This window comes from Pezoporus wallicus, unplaced genomic scaffold, assembly GCF_028554395.1.
Source record: "Pezoporus wallicus isolate ANWC-B61680 ecotype Strahan unplaced genomic scaffold, APGP_CSIRO_Pwel_v1 contig_10507, whole genome shotgun sequence".
Classification (NCBI taxonomy): Eukaryota; Metazoa; Chordata; class Aves; order Psittaciformes; family Psittacidae; genus Pezoporus; species Pezoporus wallicus.
This window is the reverse complement of record NW_026636271.1, coordinates 1-26,925: the sequence shown is the minus strand read 5'-3', so window position 1 is coordinate 26,925 and position 26,925 is coordinate 1. Positions and strand designations below refer to the sequence as shown.

General features: G+C 64.6%; 1 protein-coding gene across 1 annotated transcript in view; it reads left to right on the top strand.

Moving 5' to 3' along the window:
* The window catches only part of DCTN1 (dynactin subunit 1), a gene marked incomplete at its 3' end in the record, with an annotated part of 36,921 nt that extends 10,214 nt beyond the window's left edge, over positions 1-26,707 (top strand). Inside the window, exons 5-27 of the mRNA XM_057399889.1 lie at positions 12,133-12,321; positions 12,689-12,886; positions 13,507-13,711; positions 14,501-14,579; positions 15,316-15,475; positions 16,400-16,504; positions 17,169-17,360; positions 18,084-18,200; positions 18,655-18,807; positions 19,270-19,430; positions 19,966-20,134; positions 20,374-20,442; positions 21,128-21,190; positions 21,262-21,411; positions 22,059-22,220; positions 22,453-22,584; positions 22,709-22,837; positions 22,953-23,095; positions 23,700-23,866; positions 24,383-24,397; positions 24,772-24,905; positions 26,019-26,208; positions 26,567-26,707. Of these exons, the coding sequence (XP_057255872.1) occupies positions 12,133-12,321; positions 12,689-12,886; positions 13,507-13,711; positions 14,501-14,579; positions 15,316-15,475; positions 16,400-16,504; positions 17,169-17,360; positions 18,084-18,200; positions 18,655-18,807; positions 19,270-19,430; positions 19,966-20,134; positions 20,374-20,442; positions 21,128-21,190; positions 21,262-21,411; positions 22,059-22,220; positions 22,453-22,584; positions 22,709-22,837; positions 22,953-23,095; positions 23,700-23,866; positions 24,383-24,397; positions 24,772-24,905; positions 26,019-26,208; positions 26,567-26,707 (3,223 nt within the window). The remainder of the gene's footprint in view (positions 1-12,132; positions 12,322-12,688; positions 12,887-13,506; positions 13,712-14,500; positions 14,580-15,315; positions 15,476-16,399; positions 16,505-17,168; positions 17,361-18,083; positions 18,201-18,654; positions 18,808-19,269; positions 19,431-19,965; positions 20,135-20,373; positions 20,443-21,127; positions 21,191-21,261; positions 21,412-22,058; positions 22,221-22,452; positions 22,585-22,708; positions 22,838-22,952; positions 23,096-23,699; positions 23,867-24,382; positions 24,398-24,771; positions 24,906-26,018; positions 26,209-26,566) is intronic.
* Positions 26,708-26,925: the final 218 nt, after the last annotated feature.

Here is a 26,925-nt window from a genome sequence, read left to right as displayed (position 1 = left end):
CCCATTGCACCGCCCCGCTGCATGCTGCCCGCTGCATGCACTGCCTGCGGGGGAAGGGGGGGGCTGTGGTGGGTGGGAGGGGGGGGAGCCGGGGGGAAGCTTCCATCACCCAGCCCTGAGCCCTGCGGGGCTCTGCTGTGCTGGGCACCCCGGATCCTGTGCTCAGCGCTGGGCCCATCACTGCAAGAGAGACATTGAGGGGTGGAGTGGGGCTGGTGCAGGGCCTGGAGCACAGGGGTGATGGGGAACGGCTGAGGGACCTGGGGGGGTTCAGTGTGGAGAAGAGAAGGCTCAGGGGGACCTGATGGCTCCCTACAAGTGCCTGACAGGAGGATGGAGCCAGGAGGGGCTGGGCTCTGCTCCCAAGGAACAAGGGATGGGACAAGAGGAAAGGGCCTCAAGCTGCCCCAGGGCAGGTTTAGATGGAGCTGAGGAACAATTCCTGCCCCAGAGGGTGCTCAGGCATTGGAACAGGCTGCCCAGGGCAGGGCTGCAGGCACCGGCCCTCCAAGTGTTCACACAGCGTGGAGCCGAGGCCTCAGTGCCATGGGGCAGAGGTGGCCTTGGCAGTGCTGGGAATGGTTGGACTGGGTGATCCTGAAGCTCCTTCCCACCCTGGTGGATTTGATGGCTCTCAGGAGCACTGTTACCCCGTGGGTGAGCAATGGTTCAACCCTTGGGGTAAAGACCAAGCCCCAGGAGCTGGGAGCAGCTTCTGCGCTGCCCAGAAATGGGCTCTGGGGCTTGGAGGCAAGGCCCAGGTTGGTTTGAACGTGGGTCCTGCAGCTCCCCCCCAGCCAGCCTGTCCATGGCACTTCCCCAGCCCCAGAGCTTTCCTGCCCCTTAGTACCAACACGAACGAAAGGTGCAGGGGGCTCGGCAGGGGTTCCTCATGCCCATCTTTGGCTCTTGGTGTGGGAATGCTCTGAGAGAGGAGAGGAGCAAACCCCGGCCGAGGGCGCGATGCGGTACCTGCTGCGTCCTGGTGCCATCCTGGACGTGCCTTTGTTCACGGTACCTGCTGCCTCCTGGTGCCATCCTGGATGTGCCTTTGTTCATGGTACCTGCTGCCTCCTGGTGCCATCCTGGACGTGCCTTTGTTCACGGTACCTGCTGCGTCCTGGTGCCATCCTGGACGTGCCTTTGTTCATGGTACCTGCTGCGTCCTGGTGCCATCCTGGACGTGCCTTTGTTCATGGTACCTGCTGCGTCCTGGTGCCATCCTGGACGTGCCTTTGTTCATGGTACCTGCTGCCTCCTGGTGCCATCCTGGACGTGCCTTTGTTCACGGTACCTGCTGCGTCCTGGTGCCATCCTGGACGTGCCTTTGTTCATGGTACCTGCTGCGTCCTGGTGCCATCCTGGACGTGCCTTTGTTCATGGTACCTGCTGCCTCCTGGTGCCATCCTGGATGTGCCTTTGTTCACGGTACCTGCTGCCTCCTGGTGCCATCCTGGACGTGCCTTTGTTCATGGTACCTGCTGCCTCCTGGTGCCATCCTGGACGTGCCTTTGTTCATGGTACCTGCTGCCTCCTGGTGCCATCCTGGATGTGCCTTTGTTCATGGTACCTGCTGCCTCCTGGTGCCATCCTGGACGTGCCTTTGTTCCAACCATGTGGAGTCCTGGCTGGGGATGTGATCCCAGCACTTGCCCATGGGAAGGGCCCGGCTGAGGAGCGATGCAGCAGCACCGGGAGCAGCTCTCCCTGGCGCCCAGCTCCATCCCTGCTCCGCTCCGAGGTCCCTGCCCGCCTGTGGGGCTCCAGCCTGCAGCCGGGGCTCTGTGGGGCGATGGGGAGAGCTGCTCCTGAGCGCGGTGCTGCTGCCCTGCTCCTCCAGCCCCACGGCCGGGGTTTCCATCCCTGCACCCGCGCTGCCAGAGAGCCCTTCCCAGCAGCACTGCGTGGAGATGGGGTCGGATGGATCCATCCTGCTCAGGGGGCCGGGCTGAGCCACCTCAGGATGCAGCTTCTGCAGCCTTTAATGAGCTTGTGAGCTCCCCGTGCCCTCCTTTGAGCTCTTGCCCTGCACCAGCGCGTGGCAGCCTCAGGGCACCCCAAAATAGCGCCGTGATTAGCAGGGAAATCCTCATTTGTGAGCTTAGGGCGGCTCTTGGCGTGTTAAAATAGCCGGTAAGCGCCTTGTGAGCTGCCCTGGTGCCAGATGGTGCTCACCAGAGAACATCCCCTGCCGGCCTTGGCTCCGCGCCTGCCTCTGGGCCCCCCGGGAGCAGTGGGGCAGGGCCTCCTGCTGTTGAGGTTGTGGCTGTTGTGTGGATCCTGCCGTTGCCCACGGGGTGCTGGAGCGTGGTCGGATGCTCCTGGGCCATCCCTGGGTGTTTCCTGCTCACTTTTGGAGCGGGATGGGTTCTGTCTCCTCCATCTCTGCTGGGAGACAGAGGGGCCTGGTCCGTGCCTGGGAGCTGCAGCCAAGGGGGGTCTGCTCCATCCTGAGCTGCTCCTGCCCGGGCTGCTGGGACAGTGAGGATGCAGAGCAAGGCTGAAGGCTCCAGATGCTTGGCACAGGGCTGTTCTCATCCCTGGCAGTGCTCAAGGCCAGGTTGGACACGGGCTTGGAGCAAGCTGCTCCAGTGGAAGGGGTCCCTGCCCGTGGCAGGGGTTGGAGCTGGAGGAGCTTTGAGGTCCCTTCCCACTGACCCCATGCTGGGATCCTATGGTAACCATGGCCCTGGTGCCACATGCACAGGGAGCACCGTCCCCATGCCCCTGGGCTGTGTGACCGTGGGGACAGGGCTCTGTCTCCCACCACCCCTTTGATAACAGCACGACCTAAAGCCAGTTCGATGCTGGGCTCCCCGCAGTGAATTGCCTGTGTCCGTCCCCAGGAGCATCCCTGTTCCTTTCAGCATCCCTGTTCCTTTCAGCATCCCTGTTCCTTTCAGCATCCCTGTTCCTTTCAGCATCCCGGCCCGCATTCCCTGTGCCGGAGCTGGGCCTCTTTTGTTCAGAGCCCTGTCAGGAGCCTGGCTTCACCCCTCCCTGGGGGCATTGATCCCGCTCTCATGTCCCACATCCATGGCCCGTGGGGCCGCGGCTCTGTGTGGGAGCAGATGGCCCGTTCATCCCGGTGGGAGCGCGGAGCCATCTGCTCCCAGATGGTTTCCTTCTAAAGGAAGGAATTGTGGCAGGGTCTGTGCCGCGGGCTGGGGGCCATCGGAGCAGCGTCTGGCACCACGGAAGGGGCCCGGTTAACCCTGGCAGCACCACGGGCTGCTCCCGCTCCGCGCCGGCTGCGATTCCACGATCCCATCGCCTGTGAGGCTGCTGAAGGCTCCTGTTGCTCCGCACGCTGTACGATGAACACATCACTTCCACATCCCTGAAGGTGTGCGAGGGCCAGCTCTGAAGCATCCCCCGGGCGCTTTTCCATCGTGGAATTCCATTTCTCATCCTGCTCTGCCCAGAGAGCAGCTCCGGGAGCTGCGGGTTGGATCCCGGCTGAGGAGAGGATTCCTGGATTCGGGATTCCTGGATTGGGGAAGCAGAGATGTGTGTTAGGGGAGGAGCTGCTTCCTCAGAGCTGTAACATCCCTGATGCTCTTCACAGGGGTTGGATCCATGTGAGCTCCATGGGGCTCCTTTGTGCAGGGAAGGGCTCAGCGCCATGATCCGGGTTCTGGTTGGGAATGGGCAGCACGTATTTGGGTTGTGGCTGGAGCCGCAGCGTGGAGGGGACGGCTCCATCCCTGGCCACCCACAGCTTCCAAAGCCTTCAGGTACCTTAAAGCTGTGTCTGAGCCTGCAGCGGGAGCATCCCCATCCCTGGAACCAGGGGGTGGGAGCTGGGCTGGGCCAGCCTGGGGAGGAGAAGGCTCCTGAAGGGGAGACCTTAGAGCAGCTCCAGTGCCTGCTGTTGGGTCCTGGGACCAGCAGCTCCTGAGGGTCCATGTCAGGACATGGATGCAGGGTGGGTGCTTCACCGATGGTCCCAGGGATGTGATTGAGGTGATAGAAAGCAATGGAGGCCTTGCCTCCTGCAGGGGTTGTCCTTGTGGGATACCTGTGTTTGCTCTATGACTTGCTCCATAATCCTTTGTCCTTTGGGGACTTGTGCCCTGGGGCTCGCAGCCACGTGTTTGAGCTGCTGGTTCAATGGTACTGGAGGCTTTGGAGGACTTGCACTGGTTCAAACCAAATCAAACCTCAGGACTTGGAGACTCTTGAAGGACCCACAGACCCCTCCTGACACCCCCCAGCACCGTGTGGGTCTCTGGCTGTCACTGGTGTGGTGATGGAGTGGACCCCACTGAGAGCAATGTTCCTGCACTGCAACCACTGGAGGCAGGCACCATGTATTGGGCCTCAGGCAATGTTTCAGGTGCTGGAGGATGGAACAAGGCTGGATCTGACCTTAGGGCAGAAGAATCATCCCACTGGAATGCTGCTTCTGTCCTGTCCTTCAGCCTGGGGAATCCAGCCAGATGACAGCTTCCCACGTGGAGAGCATCCATCCCACTGCACCCAAAGGCTGTCCTCAGCCACCGCTCATCAGCTCTAATGTGTGATGAAGCCCAGCTCGATGGTGGCTGTCGCCTGAACTGGGAGCACCCCAAGGCCTTTGGGATGACTGCTGCACCAAGGGGTGCCAGGTGCATGGTTCAGTTCCTGCCATGGGGCACGCGGTGCTGCTGCTGACCATCACCTCCATTGGTCTTCAGAGCGGGGCAGAGCACTCCAGGGATGGAGGTGTTTGGGTCAAAGAGATGATGCTCAGCTCCCAAAGTGGGTTTATTTTAGGGTGAAATTGGTGCAGACCTTCAGGTACCATCCACAGGGCTCTGTTCCCCTGGAGCAGGGCTGCGGGTGCTCGCTGTGACACTGGGGAACCCTGAGGAGTGATTTGGGAGAGCATCACTGTGGAGTGTTTGCTGACAGGCACTGAAATCGCTTTCAGAGCAAGGATATTTCACAGCCTGGAGAAGAGAAGGTTCTTGAAGGGGAGACCTTAGAGCAGCTCCAGTGCCTAAAGGGGCTGCAGGAAACCTGGAGAGGGGCTTGGGACAAGGGATGTAGGGACAGGCCAAGGGGAATGGCTTTAACCTGCCCCAGGGGAGGCTGAGATGAGCTCTGAGGCAGAAGCTCTTCCCTGTGAGGGTGCTGAGGCGCTGGCACAGGGTGCCCAGAGAAGCTGTGGCTGCCCCATCCCTGGCAGTGTTCAAGGCCAGGTTGGACACAGGGCTTGGAGCAAGCTGCTCCAGTGGAAGGGGTCCCTGGAGCTGGAGGAGCTTTCAAGGTCCCTTCAACCCCAACCAGGCTGGGGCTCCATGGGCTCAGTCCCTGCCCTGGCAGGGGGTGCTGGCATCGGGCTGGGCGGTGAGCGGCAGCCCCGGCGGATGCTGTGGCTCGGAGCCCGCGTCCCCCCCCCGCTCCCTGCTCTGCTCCCGGCTCCGTCCCCGCCGCGCCAGGGCCCGGAGCTCCGCGATGCGGCCGCTCCGGGGCGGTGCTGAGCGGCGGAGCCGCTGCTCCCGCGGAGCATCCCCCGGTGCCGCGGGGCGGGCGGAGAGGAGCGCGCCCGTGATGTCATGACCGGCCGGGGCGGGGGCTGCGGGCTCCGGGGGCTGCGGGCCGGGCCCCCCGCGCCTCCCGCTCAGCCGGCGCGGATGGAGCGCGGGTAGCGCGGAGCCGCAGCCATTTGCCGGTGCCGCCGCCCGTGGTTGCGCCCGCCGCGGGTCGCGGCTCGCTCAGGCAGGATGAGGCAGGCCCCGGCGCTCCGCAAGGTACGATCCGCACCGGCTCCGCTCCCCGCAGCGCGCCCCTTCCCCCGGGACCGCTGCGGGGCTGCACCGGGGCTGAGCCGCTCCCCGGTCCCGGTGGATGCTGGGGGGGGGGGTATGATGCTGGGTGGGAAGCAGCGTGAGGAAGCGGCAGCATTCCTGGATCCCGGCGCTGCCATCGCTCCGTGTCACCTGCCCGTGCCTGCAGCGGCGCCGCAGCGGCGGAGCTCGGCGCTGCCTCCCGCGTCTTCCATGTTCCTAACAACGGGATTTTGCACCTTAGCGACGGGAGCCGGAACCCCGGGCGCTGCTCGCAGCATCCCCGCAGGGTTGTGGTGTCTGCACCCCCCCGGGCTGTTCCCGAGCCCGGTCCCGGCTCCGGGGCCTCCTTCGGGTTTATTTTTGGCACATCCAGGATGCGCTCAAGGAGGAACGCTGAGGTTTTCCCCTCCGGGAGTCAGAAGTGAGGGTGTTTGGGCAGGGGCACAGGGGTGCAGCTCTGCCGGTGCTGTGTCAGGGAGGAGGCTTCACAGCGGCGTGACAGCAGCGCCTGATTTAGCTCCGTGGCTCCATGAGCTCACCAGGCACGGGGAATACTTTGCTCTATGGGGATTACTCGAAGAGCTGCTGCTTAATCCACCTCCAGAGGCAAAGTTCCACCGGTGCTGGGGCAGAGGGAGCAGCCCCGGGCTCAGCACCCATCTGGCACGGGGGAACAGACCCGAGCGCCGCTGGCTCCAATCCTGCTGCCCTGCTCCTTCCCCTTGCCCGGGATCGGGGGGAGCACACGTGCAGGTGCTTGATGTACAACCCCCCTTGTAGCGTTAATGCCACCCCAGGAGGAGCCCCCCCAGGGACGTGTCCTTGTGCTGGTGGCATCAGCACCAGCGGGAGCTGGTTCCTGCCCATCGCTGGGTTAATGCTGGAGCTGCTGGAAACCCTCTGGGGGTGCTCAGGGGAAGCTCTGCAGCGGCACTCACAGCCTGGGAAGTTCTCTCCTGCGTCAGAAGCCTCCAGACGCTGCCCAGCAGCCGTGTTCCATGAGGCAGCGCCCATCCTGCCCGCCGAGGAGGTGCTGGCACCAATGGGCTCGCGGCCCTGCCAGTGATCCGTGATCCAGTTTGGGTCGAGACCCCGCACTCGGAGCAGAACCAGGCCGAGAGGGACCTGCAGGACCAGGACCTGCAGCCCCACGTTGGACATGGGCGATGCTGTCCCCACCACGGGCGGTTGCTGGTGCCCAGGAGCGGCTTTGGCAGAGTTCTCCCTGCTGGGAGCAGAGTTTGTTCCCAAGTGTGGCTGCTCCGGACCCACCGGGGGAGCCAGGGCTGGATCAGGCCATCAGATGTTCATGGAGCACCATTACCCAGCATCAGAAACACCCAGTGTGGTTTGGGGGAGCTGCAGCTGGGATCCAGGAGGGACCAAAGCCTGGAGCGTGCGGGAGGGTCCGGCTCCGAGGAAGAGGAGGACGGAGCAGTGGGATCCCTGCTGGAGCATCGCTCTGCACCCGCTGTGCCAGGAGCTGCTGATCCAGGGATCTTGGAGCTGCCACCTCAGCTCTTCATGGGCTTCACGTGGCTTGGAGCAAGCTGCTCCAGTGGAAGGTGCCCCTGCCCTGCAGGGGTTGGAGCTGGAGAAGCTTCAAGGTCCCTTCCAACACAAACCAGGCTGGGATTCAATGATCTGTTCCATGGAGGGGGACTTAAATGGCCTTACACCTCACAGCAGAGCAGAATGACACCGGGATCATCGCTGTCACTCAGCCTCGATGGCTTTTAGAGGTTACTGAGAGCTTTCTCCCTGCTTTCCAGGGTCTGGTGTGGTTTGAGCTGGGGAAGATGCTCCTCAGCCAGTGCCCAGCCCACGGCCCATGGGCTTGCTATTGCTGTGGGAGCAGTCTCAGCACAAGCACAGGCTGGAGATGGGATGGAGCAGCTCCAAGAGACCCGAGAGCAGCTCCAGTGCCTAAAGGGGCTCCAGGAAACCTGGAGAGAGGCTTGGGACAAGGGCCTAAAGGGACAGGACAAGGGGAATGGCTTTAACCTGCCAGAGGGGAGATTGGGATGAGCTCTTTGGTGTTACTCAATGCAATCCCTGTTTAGCCCTATGAGAAGTCCCAAGGATGCTGGAGTGCTCCTGAGGAGCCTTCCCCTGCTCCTCAGTGAGCCCGTGTTTATCTGAGGGCTTTCAGCTCTTCCTGTGGCCATTACAAGGCAGATTGTGCCAGCAGGAGATGTTATGGGAGATGGTATCGGAAGGAGGCTCCTGTTGAGTGCAGGCTGCTGGGAAAGGCTGGAAGTGAGCAAAGAGGATTTGGGATAATGCAGGAGTAATTGCTGCGGCGGGGGGGTGCTGGTGAAACAGGGAGGGAAGCAGCTGGAAGGGCTCTCAGCTGGGTTTGGGTGGGAATATGGACATGGCTTTGGGTGCTGGGGAGAAACGGGGTGGTGGGAGCGGTGCTGTGGCCATCAGGCCCTGCCTCTGGGCTGCAGGCACTGAGCGGCTGCTGATGGGCTTTAAGTGCCTCAATCCCATGGGATCGTGTGGTTGAGGCTTTATTGATCCTCTGCTCCTGGGTACTTTAAGCTGCGGATGAGGTAATGGGATAAAGGGGGGAGGCGGGTGCTGTGCATGGGGTTGTGTCCGGAAGGGGGAAGCAGAGCCCGGGGCTGCAGCATCGCGGTGCGGGGCTGGTGGTGACCGCCGGGTCCCTCCAGCGACCCAAGGGGTTGAGGGGAGGGGAAGATGGTGTTTGAATACAGCCCCTTGCTCAGGACAGCCCTGGTCGTGCTGCCCAGCCCCTCCTTAGGGGTCCCCTCATGGCCAGCCCGGCCGGTGCCGTGGTGATGGTCCTGGGTTAGGGAAGAGCCTGCTGGGATGCTCCGGGCTCTGTTCCCGTGGCTGGCTCCCCGCGGCGCCGGGCTCCCCGCACTAACGGCCCTCCTGTCTTGTCTCTTGTCTCTTGTCTCTCTCCGTGCCCGGGCGCTGCTGCGGGCTCTGTCTCTGCTCCTGTCCTCTCCTGTCCTGTCCTGTCCTGTCCTGTCCCTCCTCTCTGCCTCCCGCTGCCTGCAGAGCACCGCCCGCAGGGCCAAGGTGAGCAGCGCCGCGCCCCCGGCTCCGGCCGGCACCGTGTGCGGAGCACGGTCCCATCCAGAGGGATGAGGTGCTCCGGAGCCATGAGCTGCTCCAGAGGGATGAGGTGCTCCGGAGCCATGAGCTGCTCCAGAGCCATGAGCTGCTCCAGAGGGATGAGGTGCTCTGGAGCCATGAGCTGCTCCAGAGGGATGAGGTGCTCCGGAGCCATGAGCTGCTCCAGAGCCATGAGCTGCTCCAGAGGGATGAGCTGCTCCAGAGCCATGAGCTGCTCCAGAGGGATGAGGTGCTCCAGAGCCATGAGCTGCTCCAGAGGGATGAGCTGCTCCAGAGGGATGAGGTGCTCCGGAGCCATGAGCTGCTCCAGAGGGATGAGGTGCTCTGGAGCCATGAGCTGCTCCAGAGCCATGAGCTGCTCCAGAGGGATGAGGTGCTCTGGAGCCATGAGCTGCTCCAGAGGGATGAGGTGCTCCGGAGCCATGAGCTGCTCCAGAGCCATGAGCTGCTCCAGAGGGATGAGCTGCTCCAGAGCCATGAGCTGCTCCAGAGGGATGAGGTGCTCCAGAGCCATGAGCTGCTCCAGAGGGATGAGCTGCTCCAGAGGGATGAGGTGCTCCGGAGCCATGAGCTGCTCCAGAGGGATGAGGTGCTCCGGAGCCATGAGCTGCTCCAGAGGGATGAGGTGCTCTGGAGCCATGAGCTGCTCCAGAGCCATGAGCTGCTCCAGAGGGATGAGGTGCTCCAGAGCCATGAGCTGCTCCAGAGGGATGAGGTGCTCCGGAGCCATGAGCTGCTCCAGAGGGATGAGCTGCTCCAGAGGGATGAGGTGCTCCGGAGCCATGAGCTGCTCCAGAGGGATGAGGTGCTCCGGAGCCATGAGCTGCTCCAGAGGGATGAGGTGCTCTGGAGCCATGAGCTGCTCCAGAGGGATGAGGTGCTCCGGAGCCATGAGGTGCTCCGGAGCCATGAGCTGCTCCAGAGGGATGAGCTGCTCCAGAGGGATGAGGTGCTCCGGAGCCATGAGCTGCTCCAGAGGGATGAGGTGCTCCGGAGCCATGAGGTGCTCCGGAGCCATGAGCTGCTCCAGAGGGATGAGGTGCTCCAGAGCCATGAGCTGCTCCAGAGGGATGAGGTGCTCCGGAGCCATGAGCTGCTCCAGAGGGATGAGGTGCTCCAGAGGGATGTGCTGCTCTGAGCCGTGTCCCCATCCAGAGGGATGAGGTGCTCCGGAGCCATGAGGTGCTCCACAGGGATGAGGTGCTCCAGAGGGATGAGGTGCTCCAGAGCCATGAGCTGCTCCAGAGGGATGAGGTGCTCTGGAGCCATGAGCTGCTCCAGAGGGATGAGGTGCTCTGGAGCCATGAGCTGCTCCAGAGGGATGAGGTGCTCCGGAGCCATGAGGTGCTCCGGAGCCATGAGCTGCTCCAGAGGGATGAGGTGCTCCAGAGGGATGTGCTGCTCTGGAGCCGTGTCCCCATCCAGAGGGATGAGGTGCTCCGGAGCCATGAGGTGCTCCACAGGGATGAGGTGCTCCAGAGGGATGGGCTGCTCTGGAGCCGTGTCCCCATCCAGAGGGATGAGCTGCTCTGGAGCCATGTCTGGATCACTGGGGACAACCCCCCTTGTGCAGAGCCCCATAGCAAACCCGGTGCTCGCAGCCGGAGCTCCTCTGAGGGCTGGAGCATCAGGGATGCCCGGGCTGGCCGGTGGCAGAGCTCGCTCTCGCTGTCCCTCTTACATTGCTGCTTCCTTCCTCCTGCTGTTTCCCAGCCTCTGAGGGCACTTCCCATTGGATCTCCTTCACTCCCAGAAGGGTTTAAACCCCCGGAGCTGCAGGAATGAGAACGCCTCCGTTGCAGCAGCTCCTGGGGATGGTGTTCGGTGCCCCAGAGACCGTTCCCAGCCCGGGAGGGACGGGGCTGCCGGCCCCTTGCACCCATTGCAGCTGGGGGAGCTCGGCTCTGGTTCTGAGGAGCTGGCAGGGGATCCAGCGTGCTGGGGACCTGCCTGCTGCTGCCTTAGGGGTGGGATGGGGTGGAGGTGCTGAGCCCCTGCTCCGGGGGTACCGCAGGGAGCCAGGCACTGAATTCACCCACGCAGAGGTGAGGGCTGCAGGGCACAGCTCCAGGAGGGGCAGAGCAGGGGGTGCTGAGGGACCCGGGGCCATCGCAGCGGGGGCAGTGTCTGAGCAGCCCCCCAGTGCTGTGGGAGCAGTTCCTGCTGCTCTGGGTGCTCCAGGCTCCGCCAGCTCCCCTGGATGCTGCTGAGTCATCTTGTCCTTCCCCCTTGGGCTCAGTGCTCTGTCCCCAGCACCGGGTGGCCTTGCTGTGGTCCTGGGCACTGATGTGTCCCGTTGGGATTGCAGATGTGGAGGTGGATGGGGGAAAACCATCCCTGCTCCCGTCTCTGTGTGCTTCAGGTTCTGGGGCTGGAGCACCCAAACCTCTGCCAAGGACACGCGGTTCCCTGCTCCATCCCTGGGTGTGACCCATGGGATGGGGCTGGGCTGACCCATGGGATGGGGTTGGGCTGACCCATGGGATGGGGTTGGGCTGACCCATGGGATGGGGCTGGGCTGACCCATGGGATGGGGCTGGGCTGACCCATGGGATGGGGCTGGGCTGACCGATGGGATGGGGCTGGGCTGACCCATGGGATGGGGCTGGGCTGACCCATGGGATGGGGCTGGGCTGACCCATGGGATGGGGTTGGGCTGACCCATGGGATGGGGCTGGGCTGACCCATGGGATGGGGCTGGGCTGACCCATGGGATGGGGCTGGGTGGAGGGTGAGGAGTGGGTGCGGGAGGGTTTGCAGGGAGAGGGAATCCCGGCTCCTGCGGGAGGGAGCGGGGCTGCTCCTGCCTCCTGCAGCAGAATGAGACCTGCTCTGGGTTGTGAACCAGGCAGGGTGACAGCGTGGTCCCTGCCTTCAGCAGTGGGTGTCTGTGGGGCAGGGCAAGGGGAATGGCTTTAACCTGCCCGAGGGGAGACTGGGGTGAGCTCTTAGGCAGAAGCTCTTCCCTGGGAGGGTGCTGAGGCGCTGGCACAGGGTGCCCAGAGCAGCTGTGGCTGCCCCATCCCTGGCAGTGCTCAAGGCCAGGTTGGACACAGGGGCTTGGAGCAAGCTGCTTTATGGAAGGGGTCCCTGCCCGTGGCAGGGGTTGGGGCTGGATGGGATTTAAGGTCCCTTCAACCCTCCCCACTCTGGGGTTCTGTGAAGTGTGGGTCTGGCACCTGGTGTTGGAAGCATCACCCCCGTTGTCCCGGCCCCCCCTGACCCCTCTGTGCTGCTGTTCCAGCCCACCCGGACCCCCAGCTCCGCCGCGTCCAGCGGCACGGCCGGACCCTCGGGCTCGGCCTCGGCCTCGGGGGGGGAGATGAGCAGCAGCGAGCCCAGCACCCCCGCGCAGACCCCGCTGGTGGCACCCATCATCCCCTCGCCCAGCCTGGCCTCGCCGCTCGCGCCCCCCGTCCCATCACCCACAAAGGTAAAGATGAGGCCTGGGGGGTGCTGGGTGCAGGGGGAGACCCCAAAGGGTCCCAGGAGGGGGGGGCGCGGGCAGGGGAGCAGGAACGGATCGGGGTGAATGCACGCTGGGGACCCTCCCGCCTCGAGACACACAGAGCACCCCGGTGGGACCGATGCCTCCCAGGGGGGTGTCTGTGGTGCTCCCATCTATCAGCACTTACCCCGGTCCTGCTCTTTAACACCCTTATTTCCCTCCTGCTTTGTCATCATTGCTTAAAGCCGGAGCTGCGGAAGGGTGTGGGGCAGGAGGGCGAGGAGGGAGCAGGGCAGGGCGCAGGGAGCTCGCCCGGGGTGGGTTCTGCAGCGATGCCGGGTTGGGGCTGCAGGAGGAGGAGAACCTGCGGGCTCAGGTCCGGGACCTGGAGGAGAAGCTGGAGACGCTGAAGATAAAGCGCAACGAAGACAAGGCCAAGCTCAAGGAGCTGGAGAAGTACAAGATCCAGCTGGAGCAGGTGCAGGAGTGGAAGAGCAAGATGCAGGAGCAGCAGGCTGAGCTCCAGAGGCGTCTGAAGGAGGCCAAGAAGGTGAGGGCGTCCCCACGGGCCCCTTCCAGTGCGTCCCCATGGGATCCTTGCAGTGTGTCCCTATGGGCCCCTTCCAGTGCATTCCTGTGTGTCCCCATGGGCCCCTTCCAGTGTGTCATCCCTGTGTCCCCATGGGCCCCTTCCAGTGCATCCCTGTGTCCCCATGGGCCCCTCCCAGTGCATCCCTGTGTCCCCATGGGCCCCTCCCAGTGCATCCCTGTGTGTCCCCATGGGCCCCTCCCAGTGCATCCCTGTGTGTCCCCATGGGCCCCTCCCCGTGCATCCCTGTGTGTCCCCATGGGATCCTTGCAGTGTGTCCCTCTGGGCCCCTCCCAGTGCATCCCTGTGTCCCCATGTGTGTCCCCTCCCAGTGTGTCATCCCTGTGTGTCCCCATGTGTGTCCCCATCCTTGCAGTGTGTCCCTATGGGCCCCTCCCAGTGCATCCCTGTGTCCCCATGGGCCCCTTCCCCGGTGGGGAATGCTTGGAGCGGATGATCCCGAAGCTCTTTCCCACCCTGGCTCATGCTTCCATGACTCCGTGGTTATGAGGGGGTCTCTCCGTTGCTTGCCACAAGGTTTCCTGGCTCTCCTCCCCTCCCCTCCTTGTGCTTGACCACAGGAAGCCAAGGATGCTCTGGAGGCCAAGGAGCGCTACATGGAGGAGATGGCAGACACTGCTGACGCCATCGAGATGGCCACCCTGGACAAGGAGATGGCAGAGGAGCGGGCAGAGTCCCTGCAGCAGGAGGTGGACTCCCTCAAGGAGAAGGTGGAATACCTCACCATGGACCTGGAGATCCTGAAGCACGAGATTGAGGAGAAAGGTGGGAAGGGGCGGCCTTTGGGCTCCTGCTCAGGCTTAGGTTTCATCGCACCCCAGAGGGTGTTGGACCGGGGTGGACGCTGCATGGGAGGTCACGCAGGGGCTCTGTCCGTTACTGCTCCAGCCCCATGGCTGCACTGAGCACCCCCCATCTGTGGGATGCCTTGGTTGGATTCCCTGGGGCCTTTGAGCTCTTGGTGTTCAAGGTGGGCTTTAAACCCTGCTCACAGCAGCAGAGGAGCCGTTAAACACACGGAGAGGTGCATCCCACAGTGCCCCATCCCTGGCAGTGCTCAAGGCCAGGTTGGACACAGGGGCTTGGAGCAAGCTGCTCCAGTGGAAGGGGTCCCTGCCCGTGGCAGGGGTTGGGGCTGGAGGAGCTTTAAGGTCCCTTCCAACCCAAACCAGTCTGGGGTTCTGTGGTTCTGTGACCTCTAGTATTGGCATTCACCTGAAACCAGAGCCATGCCCCTAGCAGCTGATGTGGCAGGATGTGGGATGGGATGGATGGGATGGGGATGGGGATGGGGATGGAGATGTGATGAGATACGATGGGAAGGGATGGGATGGGAGGATGGGATGGGAAGGCACTGGAGGGCACAGGCAGCACAGGACTGGTGTGCAGGGGATGGAGCAGTAACTGGGATGCGCAGGGTCCTTGGTGTGAGTTTGCTTTGGCTGGAGCCTGAGGCTCAGGGGCTGAGGGCGCCCGTGGCACCGGTGGGACCTGAGCTGCCCCAGCCCCGCGGGCGCTGGCGTGGCGCTGACCGGTGCCACTGCTCCGCGCCAGGCTCGGATGGAGCAGCCTCCAGTTACCAGGTGAAGCAGCTGGAGGAGCAGAACGCCCGGCTCAAGGAGGCTCTGGTGAGGTAGGGCTCGGCCTGCGCTGCCCCGGGCTGGAATTGGGTGGCTTCAAGGTCCCCTCGACCCGGCCCGGTCGTGGCTGCCCTGGTGCAGCTGCGGCTCCGTCCTGTGCACGGGTCCTGCCCCAGGCTCAGCTCTGCGGCTCCTTTCCCTGCATGAGCCCATCCCCTGGGGCCACAGAGCCTGGAGGTGCCCCCAGCGCTGTCCCTGTGCCCCTCAGCCCCCCGTGTGGGAACACCCCGTGCTCCCCCGTGGCTGGGCCTGGGCGCCAGGAGGGGTGGGAAGGGTCCCCTCCCGATGGGAAGCACCAGGGAGTGCCTGGCAGGGACATCCAAAGCTGGGCCCGCTTGGAAGGCGGTGAATGAATGCGGCTCCGTTTGCTTTGGGTTCTTTGTCCTTGTGCTTCAGCCTGTCCCATTCGCAGCTTTCCTTTCCTTTTCCTTTTCCTTTTCCTTTTCCTTTTCCTTTTCCTTTTCCTTTTCCTCTCCTCTCCCCTCTCCTTTCCTCTCCTTCCCTTCCTGCTCCCTTTCCCACATTCCCATCTCTGTGCTCTCCCTGTCGCTCCCATCGCACTGAAGGAAGGTGCCTCCTCATCCCCCGCTGCCCACGAGCTCTTCTCTGGGTACCCCCGGAGCTGCTCCCCGCTGGAGCCCCCAGGAGCAGGGCCTGGGCAGGGCAGTGCCGCTGCTGCCGGCTCCCGGGGCCCTGCAGGCTCTGACGGCTCCGGTTGCTCTGTTGAAGGATGCGGGACTTGTCTGCCTCCGAGAAGCAGGAGCACGTGAAGCTGCAGAAGCAAATGGAGAAGAAGAACACGGAGCTGGAGTCGCTGCGGCAGCAGAGGGAGAAGCTGCAGGAGGAGGTGAAGCAGGCGGAGAAGACGGTCGATGAGCTGAAGGAGCAGGTGAGGCCCCGGGCCGGGCATGGGGCCCGTCCCTCAGTGACCCCACAGCCTGCAACGGGGGCGATGGAACCGAGCTGGGCCCTGCCCGGCCACGGCTGGCTCCTGGGCACAGGGCGTCCGTGGGGCTTGGGGCTGCTCTGGGGTCGCTGCTCGCTCAGCGCCGCTCCATCACTTGTCCCTGCCTGGGTCACCCCTGTGGGGCTTGTCCCGGCCAGGCTGGGCCCCGGGGCAGGAATGGGGCTGCCCTTGGGAAGGAGCTGCAGTCACTGCAGAGCGGGCTGGGAATCCCCCCGCTGCAGCCCCCGAGCACTGGCCTGAGCTGTGCAGGCAATGGGCTCTTCCCTGGGGTGATGCTGCTTCGTGCAGAGCCCGGCCTGCCCGTGGCCCTGCCAGTGCTGGGGCACCAGCGCTCACTGGGTGCTCAGGGGACAGGGAGCACGGGGAGCCTCGACCCAGGGCTCTCAGGTCTCAGTGGGGGGATCAGCACCGTGGAGCTGCTCAGCCTCGTGCCCGGTGCTGCAGCTGAAGAGCCCGGAGCAGCCAAGAGCCGAAGCCAGGGCCCCCCTCAACCTCCCACCCTCAGGGGCCGCGGGTTTGAGTCGCTGTTGGGCTCCTGCTCTGCTCCCAGGAGGAGCAAAGCCTCACCCCAGGCCCGAGACACAGCCACAAGCCATGGGGGCAGCTTGGTAGGGGGATCCCAGGGGGTAGGGAAGGAGTTTGGAGCACTGCAGCACCCCCAGCTCGGGGGTGACGGGATGGGATGGGAAGGGATGGGATGGGAAGGGATGGGATGGGAAGGGATGGGATGGGATGGGATGGGATGGGATGAGATGGGATGGGATGGGAAGGGATGGGATGGGATGGGATGGGATGGGAAGGGATGGGATGGGATGGGATGGGATGAGATGTGCTGTGTGCTTGCAGGTGGATGCTGCTCTGGGAGCTGAGGAGATGGTGGAGACGCTGACGGAGAGAAACCTGGACCTGGAGGAGAAGGTCCGGGAGCTGCGCGAGACCGTCGGGGACCTGGTAAGCAGGGTCGTGTGGTGGGGGGGTGGCAGAGGGTGCCCCCATGGTGTGACTGTGTCCTGTGTCTCATGTCCCATATCCCATGTCCTGTGTCCCATATTCCATGTCCCATGTCTCATGTACCGTGACTTGTGTCCTGTATCCCATATCCCATATCTCATATCCCATATCCCATGTCCCCATGTCCCGTTTGCCATATCCCATGCCCCATATCCTATATCCCATACGCCATATCCATACCCCATATACCATACCCTGTGTCCCATGTCCCATGTCCAATGCCCCATGCCCCATACCCCATATCCCATACCTCATGCCCCATATCCCATACCCCATACCCCATATCCCATGTCCCATATCCCATATCCATACCCCATATACCATACCCCATACCCCATGTCCCATATCACATATCCATACCCCATATCCCATTCCCCATACCCCATGTCCTATACCCCATGTCCCATGCCCTATGTCCCATGTCCCATGCCCCATGTCCCATGTCCCATGCCCCCTACCCCATGTCCCATACTCCATACCCCATATCCCATATCCATACCCCATACCCCATATCCACCCCCACACCCCGTACCCCATGCCCCACCCCCCATACCCATGCCCCTTCCCCCGCACCAATACCAACCCCCGTGGCCGCGTCCCGCAGGAGGCCATGAACGAGATGAACGACGAGCTGCAGGAGAACGCGCGGGAGACGGAGCTGGAGCTGCGGGAGCAGCTGGACCTGGCGGCGGCGCGGGTGCGCCAGGCCGAGCGCCGCGTCGAGGCCGCGCAGGAGACCCTGGCCGACTACCAGCAAACCATCAGCAAGTACCGGCAGCTCACGGCGCACCTGCAGGTGTGTGCGGAGCCCCCGGGGCTGGGGTGGACGGAGCTGCCCGGGGCTGGCAGGGACGAGGTGGGGGGGAGTCCATGGGGAGGCCTTGGCTTTACCGCGGTGCTGCCGGTGAGAGCTTGGGAAGCTCCCGTGTTCCCTTTCCTCACCTGCACCCACCGCTGCGTGCGGCGCGCGGTGAGCGCCCAGTGCTGCACCCGGCCCCGCCTGAGGAAGGGGCTGTGGGGAGCTCGGCTGGGGATGGAGAGTCAGGGAATCATGGAAGGGTTTGGGTTGAAGGGACCTTAAAGCTCCTCCAGCCCCATCCCCTGCCACGGGCAGGGACCCCTTCCACCAGAGCAGCTTGCTCCAAGCCCCTGTGTCCAACCTGGCCTTGAGCACTGCCAGGGATGGGGCAGCCACAGCTTCAACCCCTTCCCATGTCCCAACGTCCTCATAGGGAAGAACTTCCCTGTATCCCATCCAACTCTTCCCTCTTCCAGCTGGAAGCCCTCATCCCATCCCTGCATCCCTTGTCCCAAGCCCCTCTCCAGCTTTCCTGCAGCCCCTTCAGGCACTGGAGCTGCTCTCAGGTCTCCCCTTCAGGAGCCTTCTCTTGTCCAGGCTGCCCCAGCCCAGCTCTCTCAGCCTGGCTCAGAACAGAGCTGCTCCAGCCCTGCAGGGGCTGTGGGGCTGTGCCTGCTCCGTGCTGCTGCCCGCGCCTCATCTCCCTTCTCCCCGTGCCAGGACGTGAACCGGGAGCTCATGAGCCAGCAGGAAGCCTCTGCCGAGAAGCAGCAGCAGCCTCCGCCCGAGATGTTCGACTTCAAGATCAAGTTTGCAGAGACAAAGGCTCACGCCAAGGTAGGGCAGCCCCGGCTCCTGGGGAGCTCCTGGGGTGCTCCTGGCCCCCCCAACACCGGCAGCAGCGTCCGGGCACCAGGCTCCGGGTGTTCCCTCGTGGTGCTCGCCCGTGGGGCTCGTGCCAGCGAGGAGGAGCTGGGTGGCTGCTGGGAGGAGCGTGGGGCGCAATGGATGGGACCCGTGGGCTCAGCAGTGGGCAGCGGAGCTGTGCAGGGCAGGGCTCTTGGAGCAGGAGGAAAAGCAGCTCTGCTTCCAGAGCCTTCCGGTGCTGCTGCTGCTGCGGCGGTGGGACCAGGCTCCTGCCGTGCCTGGGGCTGGGCACCTGCCCAGGGCACCACTGGGTGTCAGGGAGCCCCTCTCCGGGTTTCCTGTGGCCGCTGGGGCTGCTCTGAGGTCTCCTGGAGCCTCCCCTGCTCCAGGCTGAGCCTTCCCGACGCTGTCCCGTCCCCCCCAGGCCATCGAGATGGAGCTGCGGCAGATGGAGGTGCAGCAGGCCAACCGCCACGTCTCCCTGCTCACCTCCTTCATGCCCGACAGCTTCCTGCGCCACGGCGGCGACCACGACTGCGTCCTGGTGCTGCTGCTCATCCCGCGCCTCATCTGCAAGGTGGGGCCGGGCCTCGGGGCCTTGCGTGGGGCTGGGGGGGGATCATCACCGAGCCGGGGTTAACCGGGAGCTGGTGGCTCCGGGGGATGCCTCTGCCCTTGCTGTGCCGCTCGCATCCGGGATTTGGGATGCTTCCTTCTTTGAGGACTTCCAAATTGGCCAAGGGCCTGTAGGGGAATGGCTTGAACCTGCCAGAGGGGAGGGAGACTGGGATGAGCTCTGAGGCAGAAGCTCTTCCCTGTGAGGGTGCTGAGGCGCTGGCACAGGGTGCCCAGAGAAGCTGTGGCTGCCCCATCCCTGGCAGTGCTCAAGGCCAGGTTGGACACAGGGCTTGGAGCAAGCTGCTCCAGTGGAAGGGGTCCCTGCCCGTGGCAGGGGCTGGAGGAGCTTTAGGGTCCCCTCACCCCATCCCAGGGGCAGCGGGGGCAGGATGTGACCGTGGGTCCCCGTCCCCCCCCGCAGGCGGAGCTCATCAGCAAACAGGCGCAGGAGCGCTTCGAGCTGAGCGAGAGCTGCGCGGAGCGCGCGGGGCTGCGCGGGGCTGCAGGGGAGCAGCTGAGCTTCGCCGCGGGGCTCGTGTACTCGCTGAGCCTGCTGCAGGCCACGCTGCACCGCTACGAGCAGTGAGTACCCCGGGAGGCGTCCCCGGGGGCAGCGGAGGGATCCCGTTGGGTGCTTAGGGATGGGCTCAATCCCTCTTCGGTTCCCCCCGCCCCGCGCCGGGATCCGGTTCTCCAGCGCCTGCTGCTCGTTCCTCGCCGGAGCTTTGGTGCTTTCCTTGGCTCCATCCTGCCGGGAGCCGCTCCCCAGCCTCTCGCTGGGCTCAGCTCTAAGGCTCAGGGTTCAGCCGGGCGCGCTGGCTCTGCCTCAGCAGCGGACGGCTCCTGTTTCCCCCCGGGCCGTGTGGTTCCCCATCCCCGCAGGGAGCACACGAGATCCTGGCCCCGGTGCCTCCATTCCACCCCCCATTGCTCCTCCTAGCGCGTGCTCAGGGCAGGCGGCGCTGCCTGGGGCCCCTGGTGGAGCCCATCCCTGCAGCTCCGCTCCGCCCTAAACCCCTTCCTTAACACCGCGGCACCTCTGGTCCCCGAGACCCCACTTCCACCCCTGGACCTTTCCCCCCCCCCAGCAGAGCCAACGCATCCCATTGCCCCGCAGGGCCCTCAACAAGTGCACTGTGGAGGTGTACAAGAAGGTGGGGACCCTGTACCCCGAGATGAGCGTCCACGAGCGCTCGCTGGACTTCCTCATCGACCTGCTGCACAAGGACCAGCTGGATGAGACCGTCAACGTGGAGCCGCTCACCAAGGCCATCAAGTACTACCAGGTGGGGCCATGGGGCTGAGTGCCCGTGGCCGGGCTGGGGGGGTCCTGCAGGGTCAGGAGCTGGTGCAGCCCCGCTGGGGCGTGCTGTGGTTGGAAGTGGAGCCCTTGGATGCAGGGGAGTTCACTCCCGGTTAAAACTGAGGCCAAACCCTCTGCGTTTGGGGCTTTGGGGTCTCCCCGGGGGGCTGTTTGTGTGTGTGGAAGCATTGGAGGGTGCTCACCTCTGCTGTCTCTCCACAGCATCTCTACAGCATCCACTTGTCTGACCAGGCTGAGGACTGCACCATGCAGCTGGCTGACCACATCAAGGTGAAGGGGGCAAAACCTGGCTCCGTCCTTGGGGCGGGTTTTCATGGAGCCATCAGATCCCAGAGTGGTTTGGGTGGGAAGTGACCTTAACCCCATCCAGCTCCAGCCCCTTCCACTGGAGCCGCTTGCTCCAAGCCCCTGTGTCCAACCTGGCGTTGCCCTTTCTGCCCCCTCGAGAGGTGAAGTGCATCCGCTCCCCCTCTCCCATCACAGGCCCTTTGCCAGCACCCAGGGGTGGCTCAGAGGGGATGAGGGCTCCCAGGGCAGGGAACGGGGAAGCAGACACAGGACCATGTGCCCTATAGATGTCTCACAGGGAGAGAAGAGCAGCAGGAGAGCACGGAGAACCCGGTGCCTGTAGGGAGTGTTGTAGTGCCCTGAGCTCCTATGGGGAGTACCCGTGTCCCCTGGAGCAGCCCAGAACCTGCCTGGTGCCTGCTCTGCTGCTCCTGTAAGCCCTGGGGCTGTGGAGTCACGGAAGGGCTGCACTGGGATCATCCAGTCCCAGCCCCTGCCCCAGGCAGGGACGCCTCACCCTATAGAGCGTGTCACCCAAGTCCCGTCCAGCCCGGCCCCGAGCCCTGCCAGGGACGGGGCAGTCAGCACTAAGGTCTATGGAGGCTCCATCCCATAATGCCCGCGTGGCCGTGCTGCGCCGGGGCTGAGGCTGCTGCTCCGCTCTCAGTTCACACAGAGCGCCCTGGACTGCATGGGTGTGGAGCTGTGCCGCCTGCGCGCCTTCCTGCAGGTACAGCGGGGCCGGGGCGTCCCGCGGGGTCCTGAGCGCGCGGCGGGTGCTGAGCCCCCTCGTGTGCGCAGGGCGGGCAGGAGGCCTCCGACCTCGCCATCCTGCTCAAGGACCTGGAGACCTCCTGCAGCGACGTGCGCCAGTTCTGCAAGAAGATCCGGCGCCGCATGCCCGGCACCGAGGCCCCCGGCATCCCCGCGGCGCTGGGCTTCGGGCCGGCGGTGAGCGGGGCCCGGTGCAGCATGGCGCGGTGTGGGGTGGGGTGGGCGCTGCCCTGCGGGTGAAGGGGAGAGCTCAGGGGCTGGGGGGGGTCTTTGGGCTCCTGCTTGGGATGGAGACGGGGACGTTGTGGCCTTCCCTTGTCCAGCACTCGGCTGCTTCTGCTGGAGCGTCCCTTTGTGGAGTCAAGGAATCAGGGAATGGGTTGGGAGCTTGAATCCCATCCAGCCCCAAGCCCTGCCACGGGCAGGGACCCCTTCCACTGGAGCAGCTTGCTCCAAGCCCTGTGTCCAGCCTGGTCTTGAGCACTGCCAGGGATGGGGCAGCCACGGCTTCAACCCCTTCCCGTGTCCCACCGCCCTCACAGGGAAGAACTTCCCTGCATCCCACCCAGCTCTTCCCTCTTCCAGCCGGAAGCCCTCATCCCATCCCTGCCTCCCTTGTCCCCAGCCCCTCTCCACGTTCCCTGTACCCCCCTCAGCCCCTGGAGCCGCTCTCAGCTCTCCCCACCCCACAGCAGAGGGGCAGGATCCCCTCCCGGCGCTGCTGCTCCCGCTCCGGGGTGCTCCCAGCACAGGGGGGGTCCAGGCCCGGGTCCTGGGGAGGGAGCCTCTCCTCGCCCCGCTCCAACCCCGGCCGTGCCGCGCAGGTCTCGGACACGCTGCTCGAGTGCCGCAAGCACCTCACGTGGGTGGTGGCCGTGCTGCAGGAGGTGGCAGCCGCCGGCGCGCAGCTCCTGGCGCCGCTGGCCGAGAACGAGGGGCTGCCGGCGCTGCGGCTCGAGGACCTGGCCTTCAAAGCGAGCGAGCAGGTGGGGGAGCCTTCCCCACGCCCCCTGCTCCCTATGGGTGCGGGGGAAGCAAGGACCCATCACCCTCCAGCTCGGGGGCAGAGCTGTGGGGAGCTGGGGATGCGGGCAGGGGCTGGCAAGGAGCTTTGTGCTCCCGGCTCCATCCTGTGCTCCCAGAGCGCTGCAGCTCTCGGGGCTGCGGGTGCCGGGAGGGGGCTGCAGCGGGGCCCCCATCACCTCCTGCCTCTCGCAGATCTACGGCGCCCAGGGCATCAACCCCTACGAGTGCCTGCGCCAGTCCTGCAGCATCCTCATCGCCACCATGAACAAGATGGCCACGGCCATGCAGGAGGGCGAGTACGACGCCGACAGGCCCCAGACCAAGGTGGGCTTCAGCTGTGCCCCCGAGGAGCGCCGGGCCCGCGCTGCAGTGCCCGCGGGTCCCCCGCTGCCGTGCGGCTCCGTGCAGGCGCCGCGATGCCGACGCTGCCCCGTGCTGCCCCTCGCAGGCCACCCCCCCGGCCGAGCTGCGGGCGGCAGCGCTCCGCGCCGAGATCACCGACGCCGAGGGGCTGGGGCTGAAGCTGGAGGACAGGGAGACGGTCATCAAGGAGCTGAAGAAGTCCCTCAAGATCAAGGTGAGCTCCTCCTGCAGCGCGGCCGGGAGCCGGTGCCTGCTGCAGGGGCCCTGTGCCCGTGGCCAGGCTCCCCCGGGCATCCTTAGCCCCCCCATTGCCCCCCCCGTTGCCCCAGGGCGAGGAGCTCAGCGAGGCCAACGTGCGGCTCAGCCTGCTGGAGAAGAAGCTGGACAGCGCCTCCAAGGACGCCGATGACCGCGTGGAGAAGATCCAGACCAAGCTGGATGAGACCCAGACCCTGCTCAAGAAGAAAGAGAAGTGAGGGGGGGGGGGCACGGGGAGGGGCCGTGGGGAGGAGCGGGCAGGAGGGCTTGGGGGGTCTGGGGATGTGGGAGGAGGATCCCCAGAGGAAGCGGCACGCTCAGCACCAGTGATCATGGTGCAGGGCAGAGCACGAGGGGCCTGGGAAAGCTCCTGTTCAGGGCCCCAGCTCTGGGGCAGCAGCACCAGAGGGACGTGGAGCTGCTGGAGAGAGGCCACGGGGATGCTGCGAGGGCTGGAGCAGCTCTGCTGTGAGCCAGGCTGAGAGAGCTGGGCTGGGGCAGCCTGGAGGAGAGAAGACTCCCTAAGGGGAGACCTTAGAGCAGCTCCAGTGCCTGAAGGGGCTGCAGGAAAGCTGGAGAGGGGCTTGGGACAAGGGATGTAGGGACAGGCCAAGGGGAATGGCTTGAACCTGCCCGAGGGGAGACTGAGATGAGCTCTTAGGCAGAAGCTCTTCCCTGGGAGGGTGCTGAGGCGCTGGCACAGGGTGCCCAGAGCAGCTGTGGCTGCCCCATCCCTGGCAGTGCTCAAGTGGTCAAAGGCAGGAGCCCTTGGCAGGAGCATCCCCGGCCGTTCCCATGTCCCCGTGTGCTCTCCCCAGGGAGTTCGAGGAGACCATGGACGCTCTGCAGGCCGACATTGACCAGCTGGAGTCGGAGAAGGTGGAGCTGAAGCAGCGCTTGAACAACCAGTCCAAGAGGACCATCGAGGGCCTGCGCGGTGCCCCGGCCTCCGGCGTCGCCTCCATCGTGTCCGGCATTGCCGGAGGTGGGGTCCCAGCATCCCGGAGCACTTGGATGCTTCTGCAGCTCCTGGGGCAGGGGGGGGATTTGCAGCCTGGAATGGAGCCAGGAGCCGGGCACGGCTTAGAGGGGATGGAGAGGGCAGGAGGGCCTCGGGCTGCAGGGCCTGGGAGCGTGGAGATCCCGCAGCGGTGTCCAAGCAGATCCAGATCCATCCCTGCATGGGCAGGGCAGTGGTGGCACCTCCACGGAGCCAGCCCAGGGCACACGGGGCCTCCGGTGCCTCTCTGGGTCCTCATTGCTGCATCCCTGCATGGGGATGCGCGGAAGGAGCAGCTCAGCAGGAGGTGGCCGCTGCGGGCTGCCCTGGGGCACCCATGGGTGTGTGTGTCTTGCCTGCAGCCCCGCACGGGCTGGGCCGTGGGGCCCGGTGCTGCCGCCGGGCTCAGGGACGCGGTGGGGAGGAGCAGAGCTCCCTTGGCCTTGACTTGGCTTTGACTCCGGTTCTCCTTGTCCCCCGCTGCTCCCGTCCCTGCTGCAGAGGAGCCGCAGCGAGGTAGGGGCTGCTCCACGGGCGCTCCCGCATGCTCCCAGCCCCGTGCATGCCGGGGGGGGGAACTGCATCCCGGGTCACCCAGCGTGGGGCTGGGATGAGCAGGGGATGGCTCCGGCGCCTGCTCAGAGCATTCCCAAACAGCTCCAGGAGCCCTGGCAGTGATGGGGCCCAGAGCCTGGCGCAGCCCCAGCTCTTCCCATGGGGCACACGTGGGCAGAGGTTGTCCCTTTGCCCAGCACCACCATAGACATCCCAGCACGACCACAGCATGCTCAGAACCACCACAGCCATCCCAGCACCACCGCAGCATCCTGACCCATCGTGGCATCCATGGTGGTGGTGGCTGACGCTGGTGCTGCTGTGTCCATCCGTAGGTGCCGGTGCCGGGCAGGCGCCAGGAGGTGGCTCAGGACCTGTCCAGGTGAAGGATTCGCCCCTTCTCCTCCAGCAAATCGATGCTCTGCAGCTTTCCATCAAGCACCTCAAGAACGAGAACAACCAGCTCAAGGTGAGGAGAGCCTGGTCCTGGGGCCGGCCCTGGGCTCCAGCTGCAGCGGGTCCAGGAGGCTGGGGAGGAACGTCCTGTGGGCTGCAGTGTGCAGGGGATGTGGTCCGTGAGAGATGCACTGTGCATGGGCTGCAGTGTGTATGGGATGTGGTCCGTGAGAGATGCACTGTGCATGGGATGCAGTGTGTAGGGGATGTGGTCTGTGTAGGATGCAGTCCATGCGGGATGCAGTGTGCAGGGGATGTGATCCATGAGGGATGCAGTGTGTATGGGATGCAGCGTGCATGGGATATTGTCCATGAGGAATGCACTGTGCATGGGATGCAGTGTGTATGGGGTGTGGTCCATGTAGGATGCAGTCCATGCGGGATGCATTGTGCATGGGATGTGGTCCATGAGGGATGCAGTGTGCATGGGATATAGTCCATGAGGGATGCAATGTGGATGGGATGTGGTCCATGTAGGATGCAGTCCATGCGGGATGCACTGTGCAGGGGATATGGCCCATGAGGGATGCACTGTGCATGGGATGCAGCATGCATGGGATGTGGTCCATGAGGGATGCAGTGTGCATGGGATGTGGTCCGCATGGGATGCAGTCCATGTGGGATGCAGTGTGCATGGGATGTGCTCCATATGGGATGCAGTGTGCAGGGGATGTGGTCCATGAGGGATGCAGTGTGTATGGGATATGGTCCATGAGGGATGCAGTGTGCATGGGATGCAGTGTGTATGGGATGTGGTCCGTATGGGATGCAGTCCATGCGGGATGCAGTGTGCAGGGGATGTGGTCCGTGGGGGATGCATTGTGTATGGGATGCAGTGTGCATGGGATATGGTCCATGAGGGATGCAGTGTGCATGGGATGTGGTCCATGAGGGATGCAGTGTGCATGGGATGCAGTGTGTATGGGATGTGGTCTGTATGGGATGCAGTCCATGTGGGATGCAGTGTGCATGGGATGTGCTCCGTATGGGATGCAGTGTGCATGGGATGTGGTCTGCATGGGATGCAGTCCATGTGGGATGTGGTGTGCATGGGATGCAGCGTGTTTAAGATGCCAGGTTCCTCCCGTTACCGCCTGCCCTAACGCCGTTCCTCCTTGGCTGGCAGGGCATGCGGATGCGGATGGAGCTGGCCAGCCTGCCGCCGCTGCAGGTGCCCAAGGTGTCTGTGGCCAGGAGCAAGCAGGGGGAGGGCCTGGCCACGCAGCAGCTCTACCGCCAGAGCAGCCAGCTCCTGGAGACCCTCTACCAGATGAGCGCCAACGCCAAGGTGGTGGACGTGAAGCAGGCCAAGTCCGGTAGGTCCGGGGCTGCGCGGTCGGAACCGGCTGAGCTTTGGGGCCCTTCCAACCCAAACCATTCCCTGATCCCGGGGTGCTCCCCGCTGACCTGGCTCCCCCCTGCGGCACCGAGATCCCGGTGTCCCCATGAGGCGCCCGTCCCCGGGGCTCTGGGCACCAGGTTACACGTGGGGGGCTGAAGCTGCTCCCTGGGGCCACTGTGGCTCAGGCTCAGCCCTGCCGGGAGGCCCCAAAGCCCTCCCCTGGTGCCAGGCACCGGTGCCGGTGCCGGTGCGTGGCTGGACCGAAGCTCCGGGCAGGAGGCAGCTCCCTCCCCTCGGGGCTGCCCCGGCCCCGCTCACACCCGGTCCCGCAGCGCGGAGCTCGGCGGCGCGGCTGCTGGAGCACACGGCCCGGCTCTGCGCCCTCAGCAACGCCATCGACAGCCTCAAGGTGAGGAGGGGCGGGGGGGCGCAGGATGGGGCTCTGTGGGGTGCATGGGGGCTCTGGGGGTCAGGTGAGGTGCTTTATGGGTGAGCTGAGGGACTCATGCGTCGGGTGAGGGTCTTTGTGGGTCAGATGTTGGTATCCATGGGTTAGATGAGGGTCTCTGGGGGTTGGGTGAGGGTCTCTATGGGTCAGGTGAGGATCTCTATGGGTCAGGTGGGGGTCCCTATGGGTCGGGTGAGGGTCCCTATGGGTCAGATGGGGGTCCCTATGGGTCAGGTGAGGGTC